Source organism: Drosophila hydei, unplaced genomic scaffold (assembly GCF_003285905.1).
Source record: "Drosophila hydei strain 15085-1641.00,03,60 unplaced genomic scaffold, DhydRS2 tig00000290-arrow-arrow-pilon, whole genome shotgun sequence".
In the NCBI taxonomy this organism is placed as follows: Eukaryota; Metazoa; Arthropoda; class Insecta; order Diptera; family Drosophilidae; genus Drosophila; species Drosophila hydei.
This window is the reverse complement of record NW_022045704.1, coordinates 448,316-470,604: the sequence shown is the minus strand read 5'-3', so window position 1 is coordinate 470,604 and position 22,289 is coordinate 448,316. Positions and strand designations below refer to the sequence as shown.

Here is a 22,289-nt window from a genome sequence, read left to right as displayed (position 1 = left end):
ATCACTTTACATCCTTAGCTAAACGCTACGCTGTTGCTAGAGCTATATTCGTTGCCGAGCTATAACAATGCCTGCACACAATAGCAGCTTCTGCGATAATATCTTAAGCAGTTTATGACTTTGAATAGGATAATTTCAAAAAGGCTGTCAATAATAATTTATACACTTTTATTACTTTTTATTAAATTTTCTTGAAATCATTTTATTATATTGTATTATTCAAATATTTGTATTAATTTTTCAGTTAATTCAAAACTCGCGCTTCAACTGTTTCACTTTTTCTTAACTTTCTGTCGGCCCGCACACGTCCGTTTGGCAGCGCAGTCAATGTTAGACTGAGTTTCCGCGTGGCAGACGCTCGGCTGTTAAGCGTTAACAGCTGTTAGCTAACAGTCGCGTCAAGTCCTGTTAAGCGTTGCTAGCGCTCTCGTTGTCGCTCTCGCTCTAGCTGTGAATGGCTTTTGTTGCATAATTTCATTCATAAATTCATGTACTTTACCTTGAGCTAAAGCAATTCGACTGATAGAGACGCTAAGATAGGCCCTCGTCTAACGTGACGTATACGTAATAAAGCGCTAGTACCATAAATGGTGTGCAATTCAATGAAATGGAATTGAATTAAAAGTGGAACAAGCATATTTAGCATTATATTGAAATGTCAAATGGGCCAAGTCACTAACAATTACTTTTAATATTTATTGGCCCAGGCGCCGCCGCCCATTGACGTTCAACTGGTTTTCCTCTGGCAGCCAGACAGCCCCAAGCGAAACAATCAAAACTCACGCGAAATCCAAGCCGCAGTCGGCTTTCCAGTCTGACAGCAGTCAGTCTGAGCGGCCATAAAATACCAAAACAAATGTCACTTTTTTCTCTGCACTCCCTTTCGCAGGATTTTTGAGGACAACTGACGACCGCGTATTAATCTTTGGCTCGACCAGCCACAGATTTGCGGTGTTTGTTTAGACCCGTGAATTCCCCTTGAAATGCTGCGAACGTCATTTTGTGGCTTTAAAGCGGATTTCTCCAGTTTCTGCTACTATTATAGCCATACGGTTTGTGGTTATGTCTGTGAGCGAATACCGTGAACACTTTGTCATCGGCTCATAATTACACCCCCAAATATGGTTTGAGTCAAATTGCTCAAGCATAAATTTGTGAAATGAAAATTTTACGCTTTTCTGTGTAAATAAACATTTGATCAAAGTATCCAGCAGCAAGGCAAGGCTACTCAAGAGTAAGAACTAGATAGAAGCACAGCTGAAAGTGTAATAAAATTGAAGATTGTTCGGTTGATGCTTGAGCTGAGCTGCGCCATGTGAACTTAATTTACATAGAATTTGCTGTTCATAGAATATGGTTCGATTAGGGTTAGTATAGTTAGTAGAAGTATATATCTATTTAATTTGAAATAAATTTCTATCTGTAGGACTGGAATATGGAGTAATTCCTAATTTGCCACGTCCCTAGGTCGCTTCTCGATAAGATCTGAAGACATTCAAGTCTCTAGTTACAATAGTTGGGAAATGCTGTGCATTCATAGGGATAGGTAAATGGATGGACGAACATAAAGACGAGCGGACAGATCGGCGGACAAACAGACAGACGGACAGCAAGAAGGACATAGTACAAAGTCAATATACGCTTCACTTTGTGAATGAGTATAAAACTAAACTATCTATATATCTACATTAAAATATTTACGACAAATCTAAGTTGGAGCATGCACAGCTTTGACTCAACTACGAAAAGCCTCTTGAGTTGCAGTTGCCATTAAAATTTCATAACTCTCAGTCATTAGCTATAATTCCAAAATATCCTGAGCAAACAAATGTTTTTATACCAAGCATTTCCATTAGGCTATCTGCATGTCCACTTCCACAGCTGTTGTGTATATGTGGTCATATCAGGCACATCTCAGCTGAATGTGGCGCAAGTAATCACAGCCCTTAATCTGTTTTTTGGCCATGGATTATTCATGAGATATGCAGATAAGATAAGCTAGAGAAAATGCGAACACAATTTATATGAGCAGTTGCTGGCACTACTTAATTGGGTATTGCGCCACCTTGTCCGGCTTTGGCTGCTGGCAATTCAATTGTAATTGCTGCGACAAAGTCTGTGGTCAGCCAGGGCAGAGACTGATTAGCATAAATTGGCGAGCAGTGAGCAGTGAGCAGTGAGCACTTGGCACATGTGGACCACCCAGCGTGGGCAGCTGTGCTGGCTGTGAGCTGCTTAAATTGCGGGGCTTAAATCAAAAAGGGTCGACCGCAGTGTGGATGGTCCTTTCGGGCGCTTATCTTGATTGACGAGTGCAGTGTGTTAAACGATAACAATAACGATAACGATAACTTGGCCAAGCTTGGAGAGTCTACTGTGAGTAACACCTAATTGAATAGGCGCACTCGAGCTCAGTGAACTTTTCATTTTCATTGTGAATTCATTTTTCGTTTTTTTTTGCTCCTTACTCATACGCACCGAATGCCAGCAATTCTATTTGGGCGTGAAGTTGCGGACAGGCTTTTAATCAAATGAAGCCGCTGTCAGAATTTCCGACTCTTTTCTTTTCTATATGGAATCCAATTATGGGCAAGGCCATGCAGTAATGTGCGGTTCAATAGCTAATCGAAGAGTACAATTAGCTAGCGAAAGAGAATGAAAACTCACAAAAGCCAAGACGATGACTTGTTGCCCCGCGTGCGAGAGTCAAATAAATCGAAAAAGAAATACAAAAATAACAGAAAATTAATTTATCCCAAAAAAGGTAAAATAAAAACAATTAAAAGCAATTTTTTTTGCCTGTCATGCCAAATACCCTTGACTGCTTCGGCTATGCAGATGAGATGAATTGTATGGAAATTTAAACAGGAAAAGAAAACATGACAATAATTGACTAAACTGACAACAGCAACAGCCTCTAAGTATGCTCATTTCTTAGAAGTCAACACAAATTTAGAATTCTCCAATTCCTGGAAAAGGATTGAAGTTGAACAACTTAACTATTTGGACATCATTTGAGGAGTAGCGCTATTACAGAACACTGCTGCCAGGTTAGCTAGTGTAATTCGAAAGAAATATATTTATAAATATTTAAGTATATGCTAATCTTAATATACCTTTGCTAAGTGCGTTGCGTGCCCGATAAGAAATGGCAATGGCCAACGGGTTGGTCGAACTGCAAATGACTTTTGGCCCCGCACGACTCTATGCGACGCGACTCGACTCGGCTTGCAATAAAACTAAATGAATTGGAAACTTGCACAAAAATTCGCCTCCAGCCACTGGCAGCAGCAACTACTGTCCAACTACCCAGCGACAATAGCGAAACTTCAAAAAGAAAAACACCAAAAAAAAAAAGAAAAATAATAATAGAAATAAAGAAAACATCACCCAGTTGGTCGTCCCGGGCTGATGTCATGTTGTTCGCCTGTTGTTCGTAAAGAAAACAAACGAATTCTTTGACTTGAGCGCAAGAAAAGCTGAGCACAACTTGAAAATTGAAAAGCGACAGCTGACAATTCGCTAGGGGGTTTGAGTGTGTCTCTCGGCACGTGCTGTGTATGTGTTTGCCTTGGCGTTGAAAAGGATACACGAGCCATCCAGGCTGGGTATGCGGCCAGCTGCTAAACATCTATCTCAACATCTGTAGCGCCTACTGTTTGTTTAGGTCTTCTATTTTTGATTAAGTGGCCCCCAGCCCCGTTCAAATTGTTTTTGCATTATTTGCATAAAGATTGTGAAATCGAATGCATGCGATGAATTTGATTTATTTGCCCTTGTCATTCGCACGCAATTCCTCAATCGCATCAAATAACAACATTTATGTGTTTATATGAACTAGGCCTTAGCTTTTATGAGCCGTAAAGCTATGATAGATTCTCTGGCACACGCCCATTAAACTGGCTGAGCTAACAAGCGCCCAGCGGGCCCATAAAATCTTACCAACTACAGGCCATAAAATGGGCACACGCCAATCCCTGTTAGCCATTCAACTGGTCAGCAATTCAACTTCACTCGCACTCCCTCACTCACTCGCCTCTCTTTCTCTGTGTCTATTCCAAGGCATTCTTATATTTCAATTTCGATAGCTCTGCCATTGGTGAGAGAGATTAAAACGTTGATCTATTGAAGCTGTCTGTTCTCAAAGAGTAAGCCGAGTATTAGATATATTTATTTCATATATCAAATTTGAGCTGAAATGTTCGTAAGTTCAACGCTTGATTGAGAAGTGTTTTGCTAGGATTAAACAAGGGCAAATGGGCATCGAATCAAGTTTCAAAAAAGCTCAAGAAAGTTCTCAAAGTAATTTTGAATGAAACCAAAGTGAAGTTGATCAAGATAGCTAAGCGTCTAAGGATAAGGATAAGCAGCATCTTGGACTTAACGAGCATGAATATTGATTTAGTTTAAAAAGGGTTGGCATCCCGAGCTCACAATCTACCCAAGGCAATGTTAAATTGATGATTTCGAGTATAAGACAATGGCTGAAAAATGGCTTCATCATTTCCACCACAAATAAAGCGATCGTCATCTGCGTGGCCTGAGTCGACTGTCAAGGTTATGGCAACCGTATCGACCATCTTGAAAAGGGAAAAACCATCAACAGCGACTTGAAGTGCTTGAAGGACGTTTCCGCCTGCGGTGCTCTCAGCCCAACTGTTGACTTATCTTAGCTGTATACATTCTTAATGAAGAGTCACATAAACAAAATCGATTTAATTTTGAAAATTTTTAAGGCGTTTGGCTTTAAGTACTTAATAGCTTAACTCAATTAAAAGCTGGAAATGGCTGCGGAAACATTTATGAGCCTAATAAGAAGTCTTTTATAGTTAATTGAATCCATTTCGAGTTGGCTGGAAGTGCGGTCATTAGAGAGGCTAAAGGTCATCATTAGTAAGGTTCTGGCTGAAATGCACGTAATCAGCCAGCCTCAAACACTTAAAGAGGACCCTAAATAAGATTAAGTGCATGCCACAATATTAAGTATTTGCATTTTTATTCCACGCGTAGAGAGAGACAGATAGCTAGAGAGTGAGAGAGAGATAGGGAGAGAGAGCGCCGTCGCAGAATACGACTAAAAGCAACCGGTAGTTCTTGCTGTGCTGCCAAGCGCTAACAGCCACTGTTGCGTCGCCCTGTTAACGTCTGCTGCCAGAGATTTTGGGCTAACAAAAAAATCAGTCGCTGTTAAACGGATGCTGCGGACAGTTGTTCTGTCGCTGTCGACCAGCTCGTGGCCCGGCTGCCGAAACGGAACGTGACGCGTCGTATACGCTATAAATTCGAAAAACAAGTAATAAGAAAAAGAAGAAAAATTATTAAAATATTTAAATATGCTACACGCAGATTCCAATGCCTAAAAAGAATTGTTTAATTGATGTATGGCCATAAAGCTTGTTAATAAGTTAATAATTGAGCTTTTAGCGAATTGTTACTAATAAGCGCCTACGGGCAGAATTCCAAATAAGTGAATAAATATATATATATATATATAAATAAATATTTATATATATTTATCAAATAAGCAGAAGAAGCAGCAGAAACAGATAAACAAAGTGCATTGCTCGCAAAGTAACTCAAAACAATATCAAAAGCAGTTCAAAGCTATAAAAAATAATCAAAAGACGAATGCAAAAAGCTGAATGCATAAAAATGTGGCGGGCAACATTTAATAAATTTCAATTAAACGTGTTTTAAATGCATAAACAATTTCCAGCAGCAACGCGAAGAGATCAGCAACAATGAATTCATTATTAATTGTGAATAAGTGAACGATACACAAATACACAAATGTTTCCAGCGGCCATTAGAAAGAAATGCAAATCCAATTAAAATTTCCACTTAATATATTTTGATTTAAAATTTATTTTCTTGATAACATCTGGCATTTATTAGCGATTTGTTTTCGCTCTTTCGGAAGCTAATGTTATCTAGCAAATCAGGCTGAAGTCGGCTATTTGTTGCAAACTTGCTGCTGAGTGAAGGCCGGACAAAATTGAGAAAAATAAGCAAAACAAATGTAATAAATTTCATATGCAAAAACTTTCCAAAAACAAAGCAAAAATCCAAATTCCAGTGCTTCGCATAACTTATGGATGCGATTCGCGATACGAACCGATACAACATGACTTTTTGGCCTTGCTGAAGCCGCTGTCCAATCAATGGGCAACAGATGAACAAATAAAACGCCAACTCGATATATTAGTAGTTAATAAAAAGCCAAAAATGAAGCTAACACAAACGAAACCCGTTCTGGCCCAAACAATCCAATTCGACAGCATTCTTGAAAAATAACGTATGCAGTGCGCATAAATATTAAAAACATAAAAAAAATTGAATAATATACACATATATATATATATATATATATATATATATATATATATATATATATATATATATATATATATATATATATATATATATATATATATATATATATTTATTTATATATATAATATATGAGCATGTTTACAATAGTTTAGAGTCGGGAGGTCGACTGACTGCATTAAACTTACTCACGGTCTGATGACTCCAAAAATTTTAAAGGTATAGATAGCTATTTTCCGCTATATATATATATATATATATATATATATATATATATATATATATATATATTATATATATATATATTATATATATAAATTTATTTATATAAAATTTTTGGCAAATAAAAGGAGTAAGTTTATTGCGCCATTTCTCGATTTGACATGCAAAATTGGGCAATCTTTAGAAGAAGTCTACAGGAAATTAATGTAACTTTGCTGCTTAGGCTGCAAAAGTTTGCTAAATGCAGGGTACCACGCCCTTAACGTACCTTTATTGTTTAAAGTGCATCAATAGAGTAGGCCAACAGTAGCTGAATATTCGAAATTTTAAGATACAGATTTATTTTGTGATTTGCCACGCGTCTAGGGGGCGTATCACTTTATTAGACAAGGGTATCCACTAGTATATATTTCTAATTTCAAGTCTCAGTCTTTCATACCGGCTAAATGTCTTTCGTATGGACGAACGGAAGGACGAACGAACGATCGAACGCACAAAAAACCAATCTGAGTGAGCCTTAAAACCTCAAAAGTGTAAAATTATATATATATATATATATATGCATATATATATATATGCCTATATATGTAGAAAACAGTCAGTCTTCCATTGGCCACTATCAGTGAGCTCGTCTGTTGCTAGCCAATTAAATGTCGCTTTATTATGCAAATGCATTGAAGGATATTGTGGAAGCTACGAATTGCTTAGCTCGCTCTGGTTTACCTGGCTAATATTTAATTGATGAATTGATCAACGAAAGTGCCGCCCGCCGCTGCTAATGAAAATTTAATGCGCAAACTTTGCGCATTATGAAAATGTTATTGGCTTTGCAGCTAGCAGACACAATATAATTTTATATGCATTTTGCATAACGCTAAGGCGTCGCCTTTAAGCAAAAACTCAGTTTACATATCTAATATATCAATTGGCATATATCTACTTTACATATTCAGTCAGTCCAATTGAGCACACAAATGACACTTTAGCTGCCAAAGACACACACACGCACACACACACACACAGACAGAGAGAGAGAGCTATGTCAGCCATGTTGCTGGGCGCAACTGTGTCGAGCGTGGGCGCGGACACGCCCCCTTTGTCTGAGCTGCAATTGTTTCACAATGAGAAATTCCTTTTGAATTTAACCCAAGTGCTGAACATATCAGCGGACAACTTGACGGAGCTGCTGCAGGGACTGGAGCCGCACGATCTGTTGACTAATCAGACGCACTCGCACGCAATGGCCACCCACATGGGTCTATTAGCCACGCTCAGCATTGGCTATGCCCTCATCTTTGTCGCCGGCGTGCTGGGCAACCTAATCACCTGCATTGTCATCTCGAGGAATAATTTCATGCACACGGCCACAAATTTCTATCTATTCAATTTGGCCATATCGGATCTCATACTTCTGTGCTCGGGTCGGTAGCATTCGGCAGTCTAATATCATTGTGTCATAGCTGGCTAATCCTTTGGCTTACAGGCATGCCCCAGGATCTGTATAACCTCTGGCACCCAGACAACTATCCCTTCTCAGACGGCATTTGCATACTGGAGAGCGTGCTGTCCGAGACGGCGGCCAATGCCACCGTCCTCACCATCACCTCGTTCACCGTGGAGCGCTACATTGCCATTTGCCATCCGTTCAGGTGAGTGACCCCGCGCTGGCCTTGGCCCTGCCCATAGCACTTGATTGATGTCAATTCCTACTAGGCAGCACACCATGTCCAAACTTTCGCGTGCCATCAAGTTCATCTTTGCCATTTGGATAGCCGCCCTGTTGCTCGCCCTGCCGCAGGCCATTCAATTCTCTGTAGTCACACAGAGTCCGGGCTCATCATGTACGGTAAATGTTGCTACTACTACGCCGACTCCATATACCCTAATAGAGACTTTTGTATGAGAGCTAGAATAATGGAGACACTATAGTTAGTAAGAACTGTAGCCTATCAGAGCTTAAGATGTATTAGAAGTAAAATCTAATGGAAGGAGTATTATATATAATATAATTTGATGAAGTAATATATATATAGATACATATATATATATATATATTTATGTGTGTATATACATATATGTATTCTTACTCAGTTTAAGCAGCAGAGTCACTATAGCCGTTAACTACTGTTTGTCAAAAATGGCCTGTCTGTAAGCTTAGTTAGCAGGTCTCTCTTTAAGGCTATTAGCGTGACACTTGGATTAGCTCTGTCTTAGTGGAGGCGATATACATATATGTCGAGGTGAGTCGATCAGATGGAATCACTATATTATATAATTAAAGCTTGTTTAAGTATCTAATTAGATTCATTATTTATAAATTTCGGTTACGACTTGACAACTTTTAAATTCCAGCAAATTAGCAGGGGCTTCTATAGCATATAGATCTTCCATATGAGATATATAGAAGCAATATAGTTGGGCTAGTATATCACATAGTATATCAGATTAACGAAAATTGATTGAAAGAAGAAGAGATGATGCATATGTAAAGATTTTTCGGCAAGCCAAACAGAGTCTTACTCTTTCAGCATGCTACAGTTTATTTGGTAAGGGCAAGGGTATTCAGCTTTCGGTATATCAAAGAAAACATTTCCCTCACCTGCTCAATATACCCTTTCCCACTATTCGATTCTAGTTAAGCTAGCGTGTACAGAAAATATGTCTGTAAGGGTATTTAACTTTCTACGCAGCATGCACAACTTTTTTCTCTCATTAATATTGCCTCTCTGTAGGGTATTTGTTAAGCTGAGGGACATACTTATGCATCGCATTATATTGTCATTACTTTTTGACAGATGAATAACGACTTTTTTGCACATGTCTTCGCCGTGTCCGGCTTTCTGTTCTTTGGCGGCCCGATGACGGCTATCTGTGTGCTGTACGTGCTCATCGGGATCAAGCTGAAGCGTAGTCGTCTGCTGCAGGCGCTGCCGCGTCGCAGCTACGATGTTAATCGCGGCATCAGCGCCCAGACGCGCGTCATCCGGATGCTGGGTGAGTGTGTGTGTGTGTGGATGATGCTGCTGCTGCTGCTGCTGCGTGGGCATTAATGATTCAATGACAACTGACAAATTCATCTTTTGGGATTTGCAGTCGCTGTGGCTGTTGCCTTCTTCATTTGCTGGGCGCCCTTCCACGCACAGCGCCTGATGGCTGTCTACGGCTCCACCTTTGGCGTCGAGTCGCAGTGGTTCAACGACGTCTTCAATGTGTTGAACTATACATCCGGCGTGCTCTACTTTCTGTCCACCTGCATCAATCCGCTGCTGTACAACATAATGAGTCACAAGTTTCGCGAGGCATTCAAGGTGAGTGCAGCTGTCAGCCGGTGTCTTAACCCGTGTTAACTCTGACCTGCAGGTCACTCTGGCGCGTCAATTCCGTCTCTCTGGCAAGCATCAGGGTCACGGCTTGCCACACAACTATAGCGCACTGCGGCGCAATCAAACGGGCTCGCTACGTCTGCACACAGTAAGCACACGCTATAATTAACAAGTTCTTAATGTCAGTAATTGTCCTTTTTGTAGGATAGCGTGCGAACCACCACGACTCTGACTACACTGAATGGTTGCAGCAGCAATGGGGCTGCAGTTGGCGGGTCACGCAACTCGCAGCGCTTGCAGCGAGGTTCGATCAACAGTTCGCATGCCACATTGCTGAGCACGCAGAGTCGCAGCAGGCAGGATTTGTTTGCGGCACGTGTGGCAGGAGTGGATGCGGCAGCAGTAACTGCTGCAGCAACAGCAGCCGCAACACATCCACATCGCACGCTGCAGACACAAATTTCACAATTGTCTTCGGTGGGCGATGCTCACTCGCTGCTGGAGGCGGACCTGCAGTGGCCCGACGAGCATTATGAGCTGGCTGCCCGGCATAAGTGCGCGCATACAGCGATGGGCGCCATTGACGAGCTGAGCTCTCAATCAAGTGCTGTGGGCGGGACTGCCGCTGGAGGTCCATCCCGGTCACGTGTTAAGCTAACGCGCATCACACGACAGCCACAGCTACAGACGAGTGGCGCACTAGCCAGCGATTCAGCAACAGCAGCAGCAGCTGCTGGGGCAAAGCCAACGGGCAGTGGCAAAGTGCGCAAGGCAAAGGCTAAGCGCTCAAATACGCTCAAGGGTCTCAGAGCCAAATTGAATTGGCGTAGCCGGCAGAAGGAGGAGGAGAAGGAGGCAAGCGTCAACAACGATGTCGCTGATGGCCAACGAGCGCTGCCGACAAGTGAGGCATCAACGCCAAGTGTCGTTTACTAAGCACACTTCAACTTGGGTTAGTCAGTCAGTCCATTCCAGATAGGGGACAGGTACTCGTAACTGTGATAAGAGCAGCAGCAGCAGCAGCAGCAGCAGCACACATACTACAACAACTCTAACAAACATAAATAATTCCAATTTGTGGCCAGCTTAGAGCCAACTCTATTCCTAGCAAATACTTAGCCATATATATGTGTATTCGTTACGTTACTGATCTGCTCGCATGTGTCTCACTTTCTCCTAATAAAGCAGTCACATTTCGCTCGCATAACTCGCTCATATCTCTCTTAATGGGGCGCAGCATCCGAATTGGGTTCCACAGTCTAATGAATTTCGTGCAAGTCTCTAAATGCAGCAGCCGCTGTAGCATAATCCCCAGCAATTAAGATGTCTATCGGACGCATAAATTCGCTTATGCTTCTTTTTTCTCTTATTTTGGTCTAGACGTTGGCAACCGCTCGAGTGGCTTAGCAAGCGACAGCTGTAAAATGCGCATCAGCCATTTTTTAAAAATGGCGTGAATGAGTGTGTGTGTGTGTGTGTGTGTGCGTGTGTGTGTGCGTGTGTGTGTGATGGAGTGTATGCGTGTATGTCCATGCCCTTGACTAATTACGTCAACTCATTAGGCAAGCTGTTCGAGCTCTTGACTTTCATATACCCGCACTCAGCTCTAGCCGCATTGCAGCCGTCGTGAGCGTCACAAAGCCAAAATTAAACTAATTGAAAACAATATTAAGTAAATAAAAAAAAACAATTGCAGCGAAGAGATTAGCGATTAGAGTTCAGGCTGAGCGCATTGCCTCGCTTTGCATGCGCCATTTAGCAGCTTTATTAATGCCGTCTTTCTTCTTCTTCATTTTAAGCTAAAGGCTATAATGTGCTCTACTCATTATGGCATAGAAGTAGTAGAAAAGATTTAACTCAAAATAAATTTTACTCAGTGCTAAATTAGCAAACAAATCTAACGAACTATATCATATGTGTGCTAGGATAGAGAAGGATTTCGAGCGGATTACGTTTTGTATATAAAAAAAAATAGTTGTGGATATATAAAGCCCAAGTCAACTTCACTTCAGCTTTAAATAACAATTTTAAATACAAACTCTAGAATTTCTGTTTAATTACACAGGCCAACAAAGTTTAGTAATCAAGAATCTGACTGCAGTTTTGCAAGCCATTCAAACTGGAAGCCAGAAAAGCCATGTCATTTTAAAATAAAGGTGCAAAGAAAAGGTATTGAATCTGAAAAGACTTCACCACAACATCAGAATTTTCTTAAAAATTATTAATAGCTGTCATATCTTGAACAAGGAAAGTGAAACTTGAAGAAAAGTTAGAAAAGTCAACTCTGTTTCTGCTTTAGTTCTTTGCACCTAAATTCAATTGGAATGAAAATTTGTAGTTTTCATGAAAAGTAGACAGAGTCACAAGGGCAAATATTACCTTAGCTAAAAGCCAAGGTAGCAACTCCCTTTGAGCCATCTGGTGCAGGTATTCAAAGTGCCAGCTGTGCACTTTTTGGCTGGCGCATTTAGTTTTAATTGTCAGCGAGGAATTAATTAAGCGACAGAGCACAATTTTGTGGCTAAAACCGCGTGTGAGCCAGAATAAATGTTTCGCAAATTCATAAAGTGCAGCGTATGTTGCACAGTTGTCGGCAACATATTATGGCTGACAGCATTAGAAGCCACTTTGACCGCAACAGTACGAAATTGTTGGCTAAATGAAAAAGACATTTATAAATGCCAACTGGCGCAGGTGAAAGAGCAATGGAAATAGAACTAAGCAAACCATATGCAGAGGCAACTGCCTTTAAAAATTTGAATTTAAAACATTTCATGCTCAACAAAAAGCTTCTCCAACGCATATTAAGTATACGCAGTGAGTCACAAATGGCGCTTGGTCAATGGCCAGTCTGGAATTTTTGGCAACTGTCAATATCTGAGTAAGTAACTGATTCACTTTACTATGCTAATCATTTGGCTTATGGACAAAAAGAGGCTCTTAGTCTGCTGTCCCGACAAAGCAACAACCGCACAGAAACCTTTTCATCAAATTCGCCAGCATTTATCGTGTGTGACATGTGAAAGTCAAAGTTGCTTTCTAAATAGTTGCCGATGAACTTTATCAGTTTTTATGCCCAAAAAAATAAAGGAGAAGAAAACAGTGCGTACGTATAATATGCAGACATGGCCAAAAATTGGTTACTTTGGCAACCACACAATAAATTTTAGTGTCCCCTTATGCCATCAAATTTACTATCACTTTGCCATGCATTCAACTTGTCTGGGCTGTCGCTCAGACAGAGCGGGGACTGTGCCATTCAATTTACGGGCAAATGAAATGCGCCTTCTGTTTATTTCTTGTTTATTTTCTTTACGTCTGTTTTGTATTTTAAATTTGCTAATACGTCTTTGTTGGTATCAACACTCGCATTCGCTGGCACACAATTGAGATTGAACGCATAAATTGCATACAAATATCGGATAGAACTGGCGCCTCGTAGCGCCCTTTCTAGGCAGCCAATAAACTCACAAACACAATTTCATTTATATGTATAGGCGCTCAGTTGGCAATACGAATGCGCCTTATCAATTGTGGGCGTAATGATGGCCTCATAAATTATTGTTGCCTACTTTCATGCGACGCCGCAACTGAAATTATTTATCGCCCTCTGATGTGGCTCACACTTGATATCGAGTTATTTAAGGCTCAATTAGTTAACACGCCTCATTCGCATTCTAATTGCCAGACGTAAGCAGCCGATGTCAAATATACATATATTTGCATAGCAAATACACGAGCAAATGATTTGATTTGAGCATTTCAGCTGACACACGCACATGTTGGACAGTGGCTATGAAACTAGAGAGGAGAGCGTGTCGTGACACGAATGAGTAATAGTTGTAGATGGTATATATCTCTAACTATATCAATATCTCTATTTCTATCTATATCTATATCTATATCTATATCTATATCTATATCTATATCTATATCTATATCTATATCTATATCTATATCTATATCTATATCTATATCTATATCTATATCTATATCTATGTCTATATCTATATCTATATCTATATCTATATCTATATCTATATCTATATCTATATCTATATCTATATCTATATCTATATCTATATCTATATCTATATCTATATCTATATCTATATCTATATCTATATCTATATCTATATCTATATCTATATCTATATCTATATCTATATCTATATCTATATCTATATCTATATCTATATCTATATCTATATCTATATCGTATCGTATTTCATATATACTCAACGCGCTCATCTCTACTTAGAGGCTTAGGCCTACTTCAATCGAAGAAGAAACAAAAATACTTGCTATCAAAGTTCTTGAGCTTAGATGTTATTCAGCTGGCACGTACAAATCGCTTTCGTTGTCAATGTGGCTGGAGTGGAGGACATGAATGAACAGGGATAGATGACTGGGATTTCTGACTGTTTGCTTAAGCCTAGTAGCCTTTAGCCTTTTGACTTTGCATTTGCCATTGACTACACGCTCTGGCTCTGATAAGCCCATATTTCCGTGTCACTTGCTCTTTCCATTGCCGCTGGCAGCTGATTTTGCTCGGCATTGTTCTTGCCATTTGGCACGTTGTTAGTGGCCTTTGGGAGCATGCAGTAGTCGTAAAATGGAATTTGATAGGCCATGACATGAATATACTAGCTGGACACACACACACTTACAAACATGTATATTCTGCGATTGCCTAAATGCCAAATAAACTGCAATTCAATGATCGAATCCTGTGCCAAATACAAAATACAAAACATGCAAAAAGCTAGCTTAGAAACGACTGCGCAATACGCTGAAGTTAATGAAAATGAAAAATCATTTTTAAATTATTGTAATTGATGCACCTTAAAATTTAACTAAAACTATGTCTATGACTTCATTTGTGCTGTCAGAATTGATAATTTTGCTGTCAAACTTAATGAAGAGATCCTTAATAACTGTATCACAAATGGATATTCTGAATGTAAAAATGTAAAAAAATTATATATAAAATATTCAATATATCTAATATCAATATGGCCTCTGTGCAACAATCTTATATACTTTCTATGTGCATTTGTAAACAGCGTACAACAAGCACTTAAATTTATATACACATAAAAAAACGTTGTTCATTTTCTGATCAATACATTTCATTTTTGCTTTAATAGCGTACCTTTTTTTAAATAATTAGCTGACTTTGATTTTGCGACAAATTGCTGGCAAGCCCTTAGAGAAGACTTATGTGAAAATGTTTGCATATTTGTGTCACATTGGCAATAGTACAACAGGTAGCTATGGTACTCACCGCCTAGAATGTGACAAATGACCATATCAGAGGCCATTTCTATGGCGACCTTAAAGCTGCTTTACGGCCTAATTCTAGAAAGGAAAAAATTCAAAATGCTCATAAAATAGCTGCTCAGCAGGAAATGGAAATGAAAATTTGCAAATTGACTAAGAAGTGTATGTCGCAATCGTTGTTAACTTTAACGACTAAATAATAGCCATTGGAATTCAACTTTAGAGGCTAGAAATAACAAAATTTATATTTGAATTGAACATGAAAATATAGAATTCATTAAGATCGCACAGCCAAAACATTTGAAAGCCAACCAAATTGTTGTTCAGCTGACCGGAATGAAGACACGTGTTATTGTTTATTTATATTAGACACAGTTAATATATGCAAAATACTTATTGGGGCGCGACACACCAACAAGTCGGCGGTACGCCTACCCGAAGCAAAACAAAAACTGCGATTGATCCAAATAGCTGAAGAGCAGTGCTGACTCAGCCAGCAGATAAAAATTGTTGTTGTTCGCTTAAGTTTTAATAGCAGCCGTTAAAAGTTTGCCACCCATACGCATATACATATACTATATATTGTCTATATATATCTCAGCTATAGATCTGAACTAAGCAAAACTTAAAAGCCATTCAGTTCGTGGCTACACATTAGGGCTTGACTTATCTAGGATGTGGACGGGTTTCTTATTGACTACCAACAAATGGCAACTGAACTTTTAGCTCTGCTACGAATATACAATATATATATATCTATATATTTAAATATATATATATATATACTATGTATTCACGCATATGTATTGAAACCAGTCGCATTGGCCGTGAACCTGTTGTCATACGACTTCTCTTTATTAAATTGGAGCAATTTATATGGAAAGTCCGCTTAATGTACACACAGAAATAGCCTCCCCGACTAACGGTCTCAGAGTTTACTTGAATGTTTAATTGCCTTGAAACGGATTGCGCCACGAACTTTAAATTTCAACGTTATCATTTAATGCGATACAAATTGGATTTACGTGTTAAGAATGCCTCAATGGGATGGAGAATTCAAAACAAATTAGGTTAAGTTAGATTAAATTAAGTTAGGTTATGTTAAATTATGTGAGGTTATATTTGATGTTATGTTAGCTTCTTATGCTATGTTATGCTACGTTGAGCTATGTTTTATGATGGGCTATGCGAGGAGTATGTTAAATGCTGCTAGGTTATGTTACGTTACTCTGTTAAGCCTTGTTATACTATGTTATTTTAGGTTATGCTATGATAAGTTTTGATGTGTTTATGTTTTGTTAGGATATTAAGAACAATGATTATGTGAGGTTTATGTAATGTAATTTTAAGAAAGATTATGTTATGTTAGGTTATTTGGAGATATGAGGTGATATGTGATGCTATATTGTATTCTATTATGTTGCCTAATATTTTGTTATGTTATCCGTAACAATATTATGTTCTGTTAAATTTTGTTATATCACAATGTTAAGTTTGTTAAGTTTGCTGACACTTGTACCTCATCATTTTTATTTAAACAAACATAACATATTTCTTGAAATATCTTCGCTGACTCACACCTCGGCAGCTACTCAGCTATAAATCATTGATAATTCTACAACCAATTTTGGAAGCAGTCTTTGCCTTTGGTAAAGTGACATTTATATTAGTCGCAATTTCTTAACATAAATAATATTTTTCAGATTTCCACAAATTGATTGTAGAGTTGTTTGCCCCTAGATAAATGTTTTGTGCTGCCAAAATACGTGCAGCTCTTGAATGAAACCAAATGAACAAGAAACCGAAATAAAACAACAATAATTTGACATTGATGTGGGCTATTAAAAAAATAAAGCAACCTCTTAAATTTAAACAGAACTTCCGAAATGATCATGGGAGAGCGCATTACACAAAGAACTGATTGAATTAAATGGAAACATAACAGTCTTAATTAATTGTAAACAAGTCATGAAAAAGCCGCAACAGTTTCCCTTTTCCCTCAGAGCACTTGAAGCCCATTTTAACTTTTGATTGTTTACACCACGGACAGGCATATGGCTGCCAAGACCGGCATATAAATATAGGTGTGGGGGCGGTATATGCCCAGTTCTTGTTGTGTATGTGATACTTATGTGGCGCTTGTTTGCGTCGAGCTGGGTAAAGATTGATGGCGTCGTCGACATTTGCTATTTGTATGCCATACAATAATATTGTGATTGAATTTTCCAGACAGAAGCAACACTGCGAGCTGAGCTGCACACACAATAAAATGCCATTTTTTTTATGGCAAAGCGTAAAACAAGCTGATAAAAGAAAATCCCAACGTGTCCCCTTTCAATCAGCAAAATGACATTTTGAAATTGTTAATTTTCAGCAATTATTCGAAAAGCTAAACCAAAATTTGTATAAACAAAATGCCATGTTATTGACCCAATCCCTGCTGTCTGCGCATTCAATTTTTGCATATTAGAATCGCGTCGCTCCGAAATTCTATAAAGATTTTCTAGAAAAGTATTTGCATTTGCTAAAATGACTGATAATAATGATAATGATAATGATAATAATAATGATAATGATAATGATAATGATAATGATAATGATAATGATAATGATAATGATAATGATAATGATAATGATAATGATAATGATAATGATAATGATAATGATAATGATAATGATAATGATAATGATAATGATAATGATAATGATAATGATAATGATAATGATAATGATAATGATAATGATAATGATAATGATAATGATAATGATAATGATAATGATAATGATAATGATAATGATAATGATAATGATAATGATAATGATAATGATAATGATAATGATAATGATAATGATAATGATAATGATAATGATAATGATAATGATAATGATAATGATAATGATAATGATAATGATAATGATAATGATAATGATAATGATAATGATAATGATCGTATCAAATCATTGTTCGAATCATTGTTCAGGATCATGATCATTATTATGACAATGTAAGTACTCATAACTAGAATTAGAACGATAATGATCACAATAATGATCATTTCAAATATTCTCGAACCTAATTTATTTGCATTTTTTGCTCAATTAAATTGAATGATCGAAAATATTTAGCACTCAGTTTTCAATTGTGTTGCTTTATTCTACATGTAGACATCTGTTTGTATTTACTCTTAATTGCGCTGACTTTTCCTTTCTTTGCATTCTATATTTATATTTTTACGCATGTTTTGCGCCATTCTGAGTAATTAGCTGCTGGGGCGCTGTCGCGGTCGGCTGAGCCAAATACCTCATTCGTCAATAAAATTGTGATTCATTGTGTCGTTTTTCAGCTTGCCGGCCAGTTCAAATTATCGCTATTGCTGAATATTGTTAACATCTTAATTTGCACACAAATCTGGATGGAAGCTAGCTGCATTAAAAATTTCAGTGTCTAATGGGGTAGCCATTGATGAATAATTCCTCTGCTCAGAGATATCATATAATTTCTTCGCATTCATCAGTGAGTTCCAGAGGTACAGTGGCGGGAAGAGTGTCAAGTTATATCAAGTAATAAGAGCGTTAAGTATGTAACATTACCTTTTATATCTCTTATAAAACTTCTCCGATTCTGATATGCATTCAAAACTTTTAACTTCTGACAAAACTAAGTCAATGCAGGAATCAATTTCCTTCAACTTACCTGGATTATAAGAAGCGTAGATTTTTACTCTTTTACCGCTCGATTTGCAATTGTTAACTCATTTAAAATGGGTCTATTCATTGTCACAAGCAATAATTCCTATTGAAGTGACTTTTACAAAAATTGTAATATATTTTTGAATTTGCTCTCAAAATTGTTTGCCTTTGCTCGGGTATTCTTCGTCCGATCTTAGACGTGTTCTTCCACTCATTTCAAATGTTAAAGATTCATATTTTTCCACCATTATGTCTATTTGCAGGGTATCTGCTTGGTCAGCGCTCCGGCTTGTTGTCTCTTGCTCTTGTTGATGCAAGATTTATGGGAATGCGACGCAACCCACGTATAGGTGCGTCTCGATGTATTTATAGGCAGGCGAGAAAGCCGCACAGATTTGTCAGTTCATTAAAAATGAATCTATGTAAATGTTAATGAATTTAATGTGCGGCGGGGAACAGCGACCACAGCTGTCATTTGATTTGGGCATTCGGACAGTTGGACAGTTGGAAGGTGTCAACCGTGTGGTCGATCTAATTTATGGCCATTATTTATGTGAGCGCGTGCGAAACGCACTAATTTAAGGCATTTGCATGCACAATGGAAGTGCAGCTGGCAAATTGCATAAGTTGTACAAAGTGTGCGGAAATAAATTTAAATAAACGCCAGCCTCGCTATCGAAACTTTGCCAATAAAGGCGGCTTATCGGGCTAAAGACAAGCCGAATGGTAAATGCCAAATGGAAATGGAATTGAAAGCGGAATTGCACGCCGAAGATAAACGCAGCGGACATGGCATAAACAAGCGGAAAAATGCAAGCAAAGCCAAATGGAAAAAAGCGTTAATGGAAATTGCTTACGCTCCGATTGTCGAAAATCGTATCTAAGCCATTGTCATCAAGGCCGCAAGCCAATCGTTTGGAATAAGCAAGTTGAATTTTTATACTTTAGCATTAACTGAAGGTTAAGCGAAAGCAGTTGAACAAAAAATGTGACCAAATTGAGCCTGAAAAAGTCCAAAAACTAAATTTTACTTCAACTTATTTTGTAATAATTAAATATAAAATAAAGTTAGACATAAAGTTTTTGAAATATTTATAAGAAAAATTCAAATACAATTTTTCTGACTTCCCATCTACAGAGCTAATCCACCCAATGTGCTACTCTAGCCGCGCTTGCTTAGTTACAAGCCAAAAATTAAGTATACGCAATGTGTGCAAACAGTCGAAAACAGTGCTCAATGATGCAAATTTTTGCATGCGACTTTGCAGTTGACTTTAAATGGCATGATATTCCCTTGAATGCAATACTGAATTCTGCTATCGTTTGACCATTTTTTTGTGCTTTTTTCTATGTTCATGCTTATTTATGGCCTTGTTTGCTAAGCGAAAAACAAGCAGCAATAAATCAAATGTCATATTCCAACCACACAGAAAAGAAATAAAAAATTTAAAAATAACTACAATAGACACAATTTAGAGGGCAAGGATATGCGATTTAAGTGGTAGATAGAGGAAAATGCGAGTTCGAGCATTCAATTAAAATGATAAACTTCCATTTGAGGGCCAATTCATTGCGCCAGTGGCTTAGAGTTCACTCACATTACGCATACGCTCTGTATGGGCGCGCGCGTGTGCGTGGGAGTGTGTCTATAGCTTTTAATTACAGTCGCATCATTAAAGCCTTTTTATTGCACTTCTTTACCAAAGAAATTTTACTGCCAACAACAACAACGAGCCGCAGTTTTATGCCATTTTATGCACACAGCAACAGCAACAACAGCATCAGCAGGCGACAGACAGCAAACATACAGATGGCAGCTTCATTCTGTTCGCTGCGGCCCACACACACATATATGGGTATATGCATGTCTGTTACGCATCGACAGTTGCCTGACCAGCTAGTAAATTTTCCTCAGCAAATATTCGTATGTAAACGAACCATGCACGAAATCCATGAGGCGTCAATATCTATAAAACTCAAAAGTAAATACAATAAACACAGAAACAAAACATCACAGCAAATAGCATAAAATCAACTAAATAAATACAGAAATGGAAATAGTTTGTATTGGAATTCTTTTGCATTGCTTAAAATATGTAAAATGGTAAAAAAGGTTTTATATTCCCTAGAAATACTTCCAGTTTTATAAATATATATAAATCTATATTACATGAATCTTTAAATAAACTAAAATTTAATTTTTATATTTTTTAACTATATTTTTTATTTGTGTTTTATAATTTTTTAAAATATCTTAAATGAGAAGAGAAAATTGTTTACTTATATTTTATATTATATTATATTATTATTATTTTATTTTATTTAAATAAATGTAAGTTTTTTTATTTTCTTTATTTATCACACTTATTTTATTTGTTTCCTTTTTCTTGTAAAATTATGTTTTATATTTTAAATTGAAATAAAGAAACTGGTTTTAATCTAAATATTAGAAATCTTTATAAGTTATTTATTTTTATTTAAATTTAATAATATATTTCCACTGATTGTATGTTTACATTAATAAAAATATATTTTTAAGCTTAAACATAAATTTAAGCAAATAAGTTGTTTTGATTTTATTTATTAGTTTTGCGTGATTTACATATTTCAAATCAATTTAAAATGTATAAAACATATTTGCCACGCCCACTACGAGCATTCTAAATATAGCGTATCGCTATATTCGACTAGAAAAAGTTGTCTTAATAACTTATTCAAAAATCTTTTTGTTTATTGAAAAATGTATATTTATAAATATTTAATGCGCAAAAAAATTTACCTAAATAAAAACATAAAAAATATGAGTAAACTGAATAAATTTGTAAATAAAATGTAAATGAATGCTCTGCATATAAACAGAATTCTCATTCATTGATTTTATTTGTTTGAAAATAAAAACTCGTCTAATAAATACGGTCAACGCCAATAAACCAATCAGTAACGTTGCAAAAAAATATGATAAAACATAGAAAACATTCTGCTAAAAATTTAATTTCTGACTAAAATTTTGTTTTGTTTTCGTTGCGGAGTTAAAGTCGAGCTGAATCGATATTGGCCAATAAATGTGCTGAGAGTGCCGCGTGGCTGGTCTCAAGTGTTGCTAATTAGCGCTATTTCAGGCACTAGGCACCGGACAGGCGGTGGGGCCTCCCCCGCCGTCTAACCGCAGCTGACAATTTAATTTTTACGAGGCGCTTAATGTCTCTTTAATTACAACAAGCAGGCAAAGGCAGCGAAAGCAAAGGCGCATCGCTTGATTGAATATTTGCACCGAATTAAGATTAATGACAGAAAGCCGCAGGCAGTGCCAGGAGGTTGCTATTATTAACACAACATAAATAAGGACACCCGAATCCAGGCTTTCCGTTGCCGTTGCCGCTGCCGTAGCCAAAGCCGCCAAATTAATTTATCAGCAATTTCCGCCGCTTGGCAACCGTGGCG

The 22,289-nt window shown here is 37.6% G+C and overlaps 1 protein-coding gene across 1 annotated transcript; it reads left to right on the top strand.

Annotated features, from left to right (window-relative positions):
• Positions 1–5,196: 5,196 nt before the first annotated feature.
• On the top strand, positions 5,197–11,057 carry LOC111605480 (neuromedin-U receptor 1). The gene is made up of 8 exons (XM_023324015.2): positions 5,197–5,293; positions 7,704–7,973; positions 8,036–8,201; positions 8,266–8,398; positions 9,348–9,546; positions 9,646–9,860; positions 9,913–10,023; positions 10,080–11,057. Coding segments are annotated over exons 1-8 (1,827 nt in total). The 5' UTR covers positions 5,197–5,292; the 3' UTR covers positions 10,812–11,057.
• The last annotated feature ends 11,232 nt before the right edge of the window (positions 11,058–22,289 follow it).

Excerpts from the sequence above, each read along its gene's own strand:
- LOC111605480 (XM_023324015.2), top strand. Across the intron at positions 8,202-8,265 it reads GCCATTTGCCATCCGTTCAG|GCAGCACACCATGTCCAAAC; the intron begins GTGAGTGACCCC and ends AATTCCTACTAG. Across the intron at positions 9,861-9,912 it reads AGTTTCGCGAGGCATTCAAG|GTCACTCTGGCGCGTCAATT; the intron begins GTGAGTGCAGCT and ends TCTGACCTGCAG.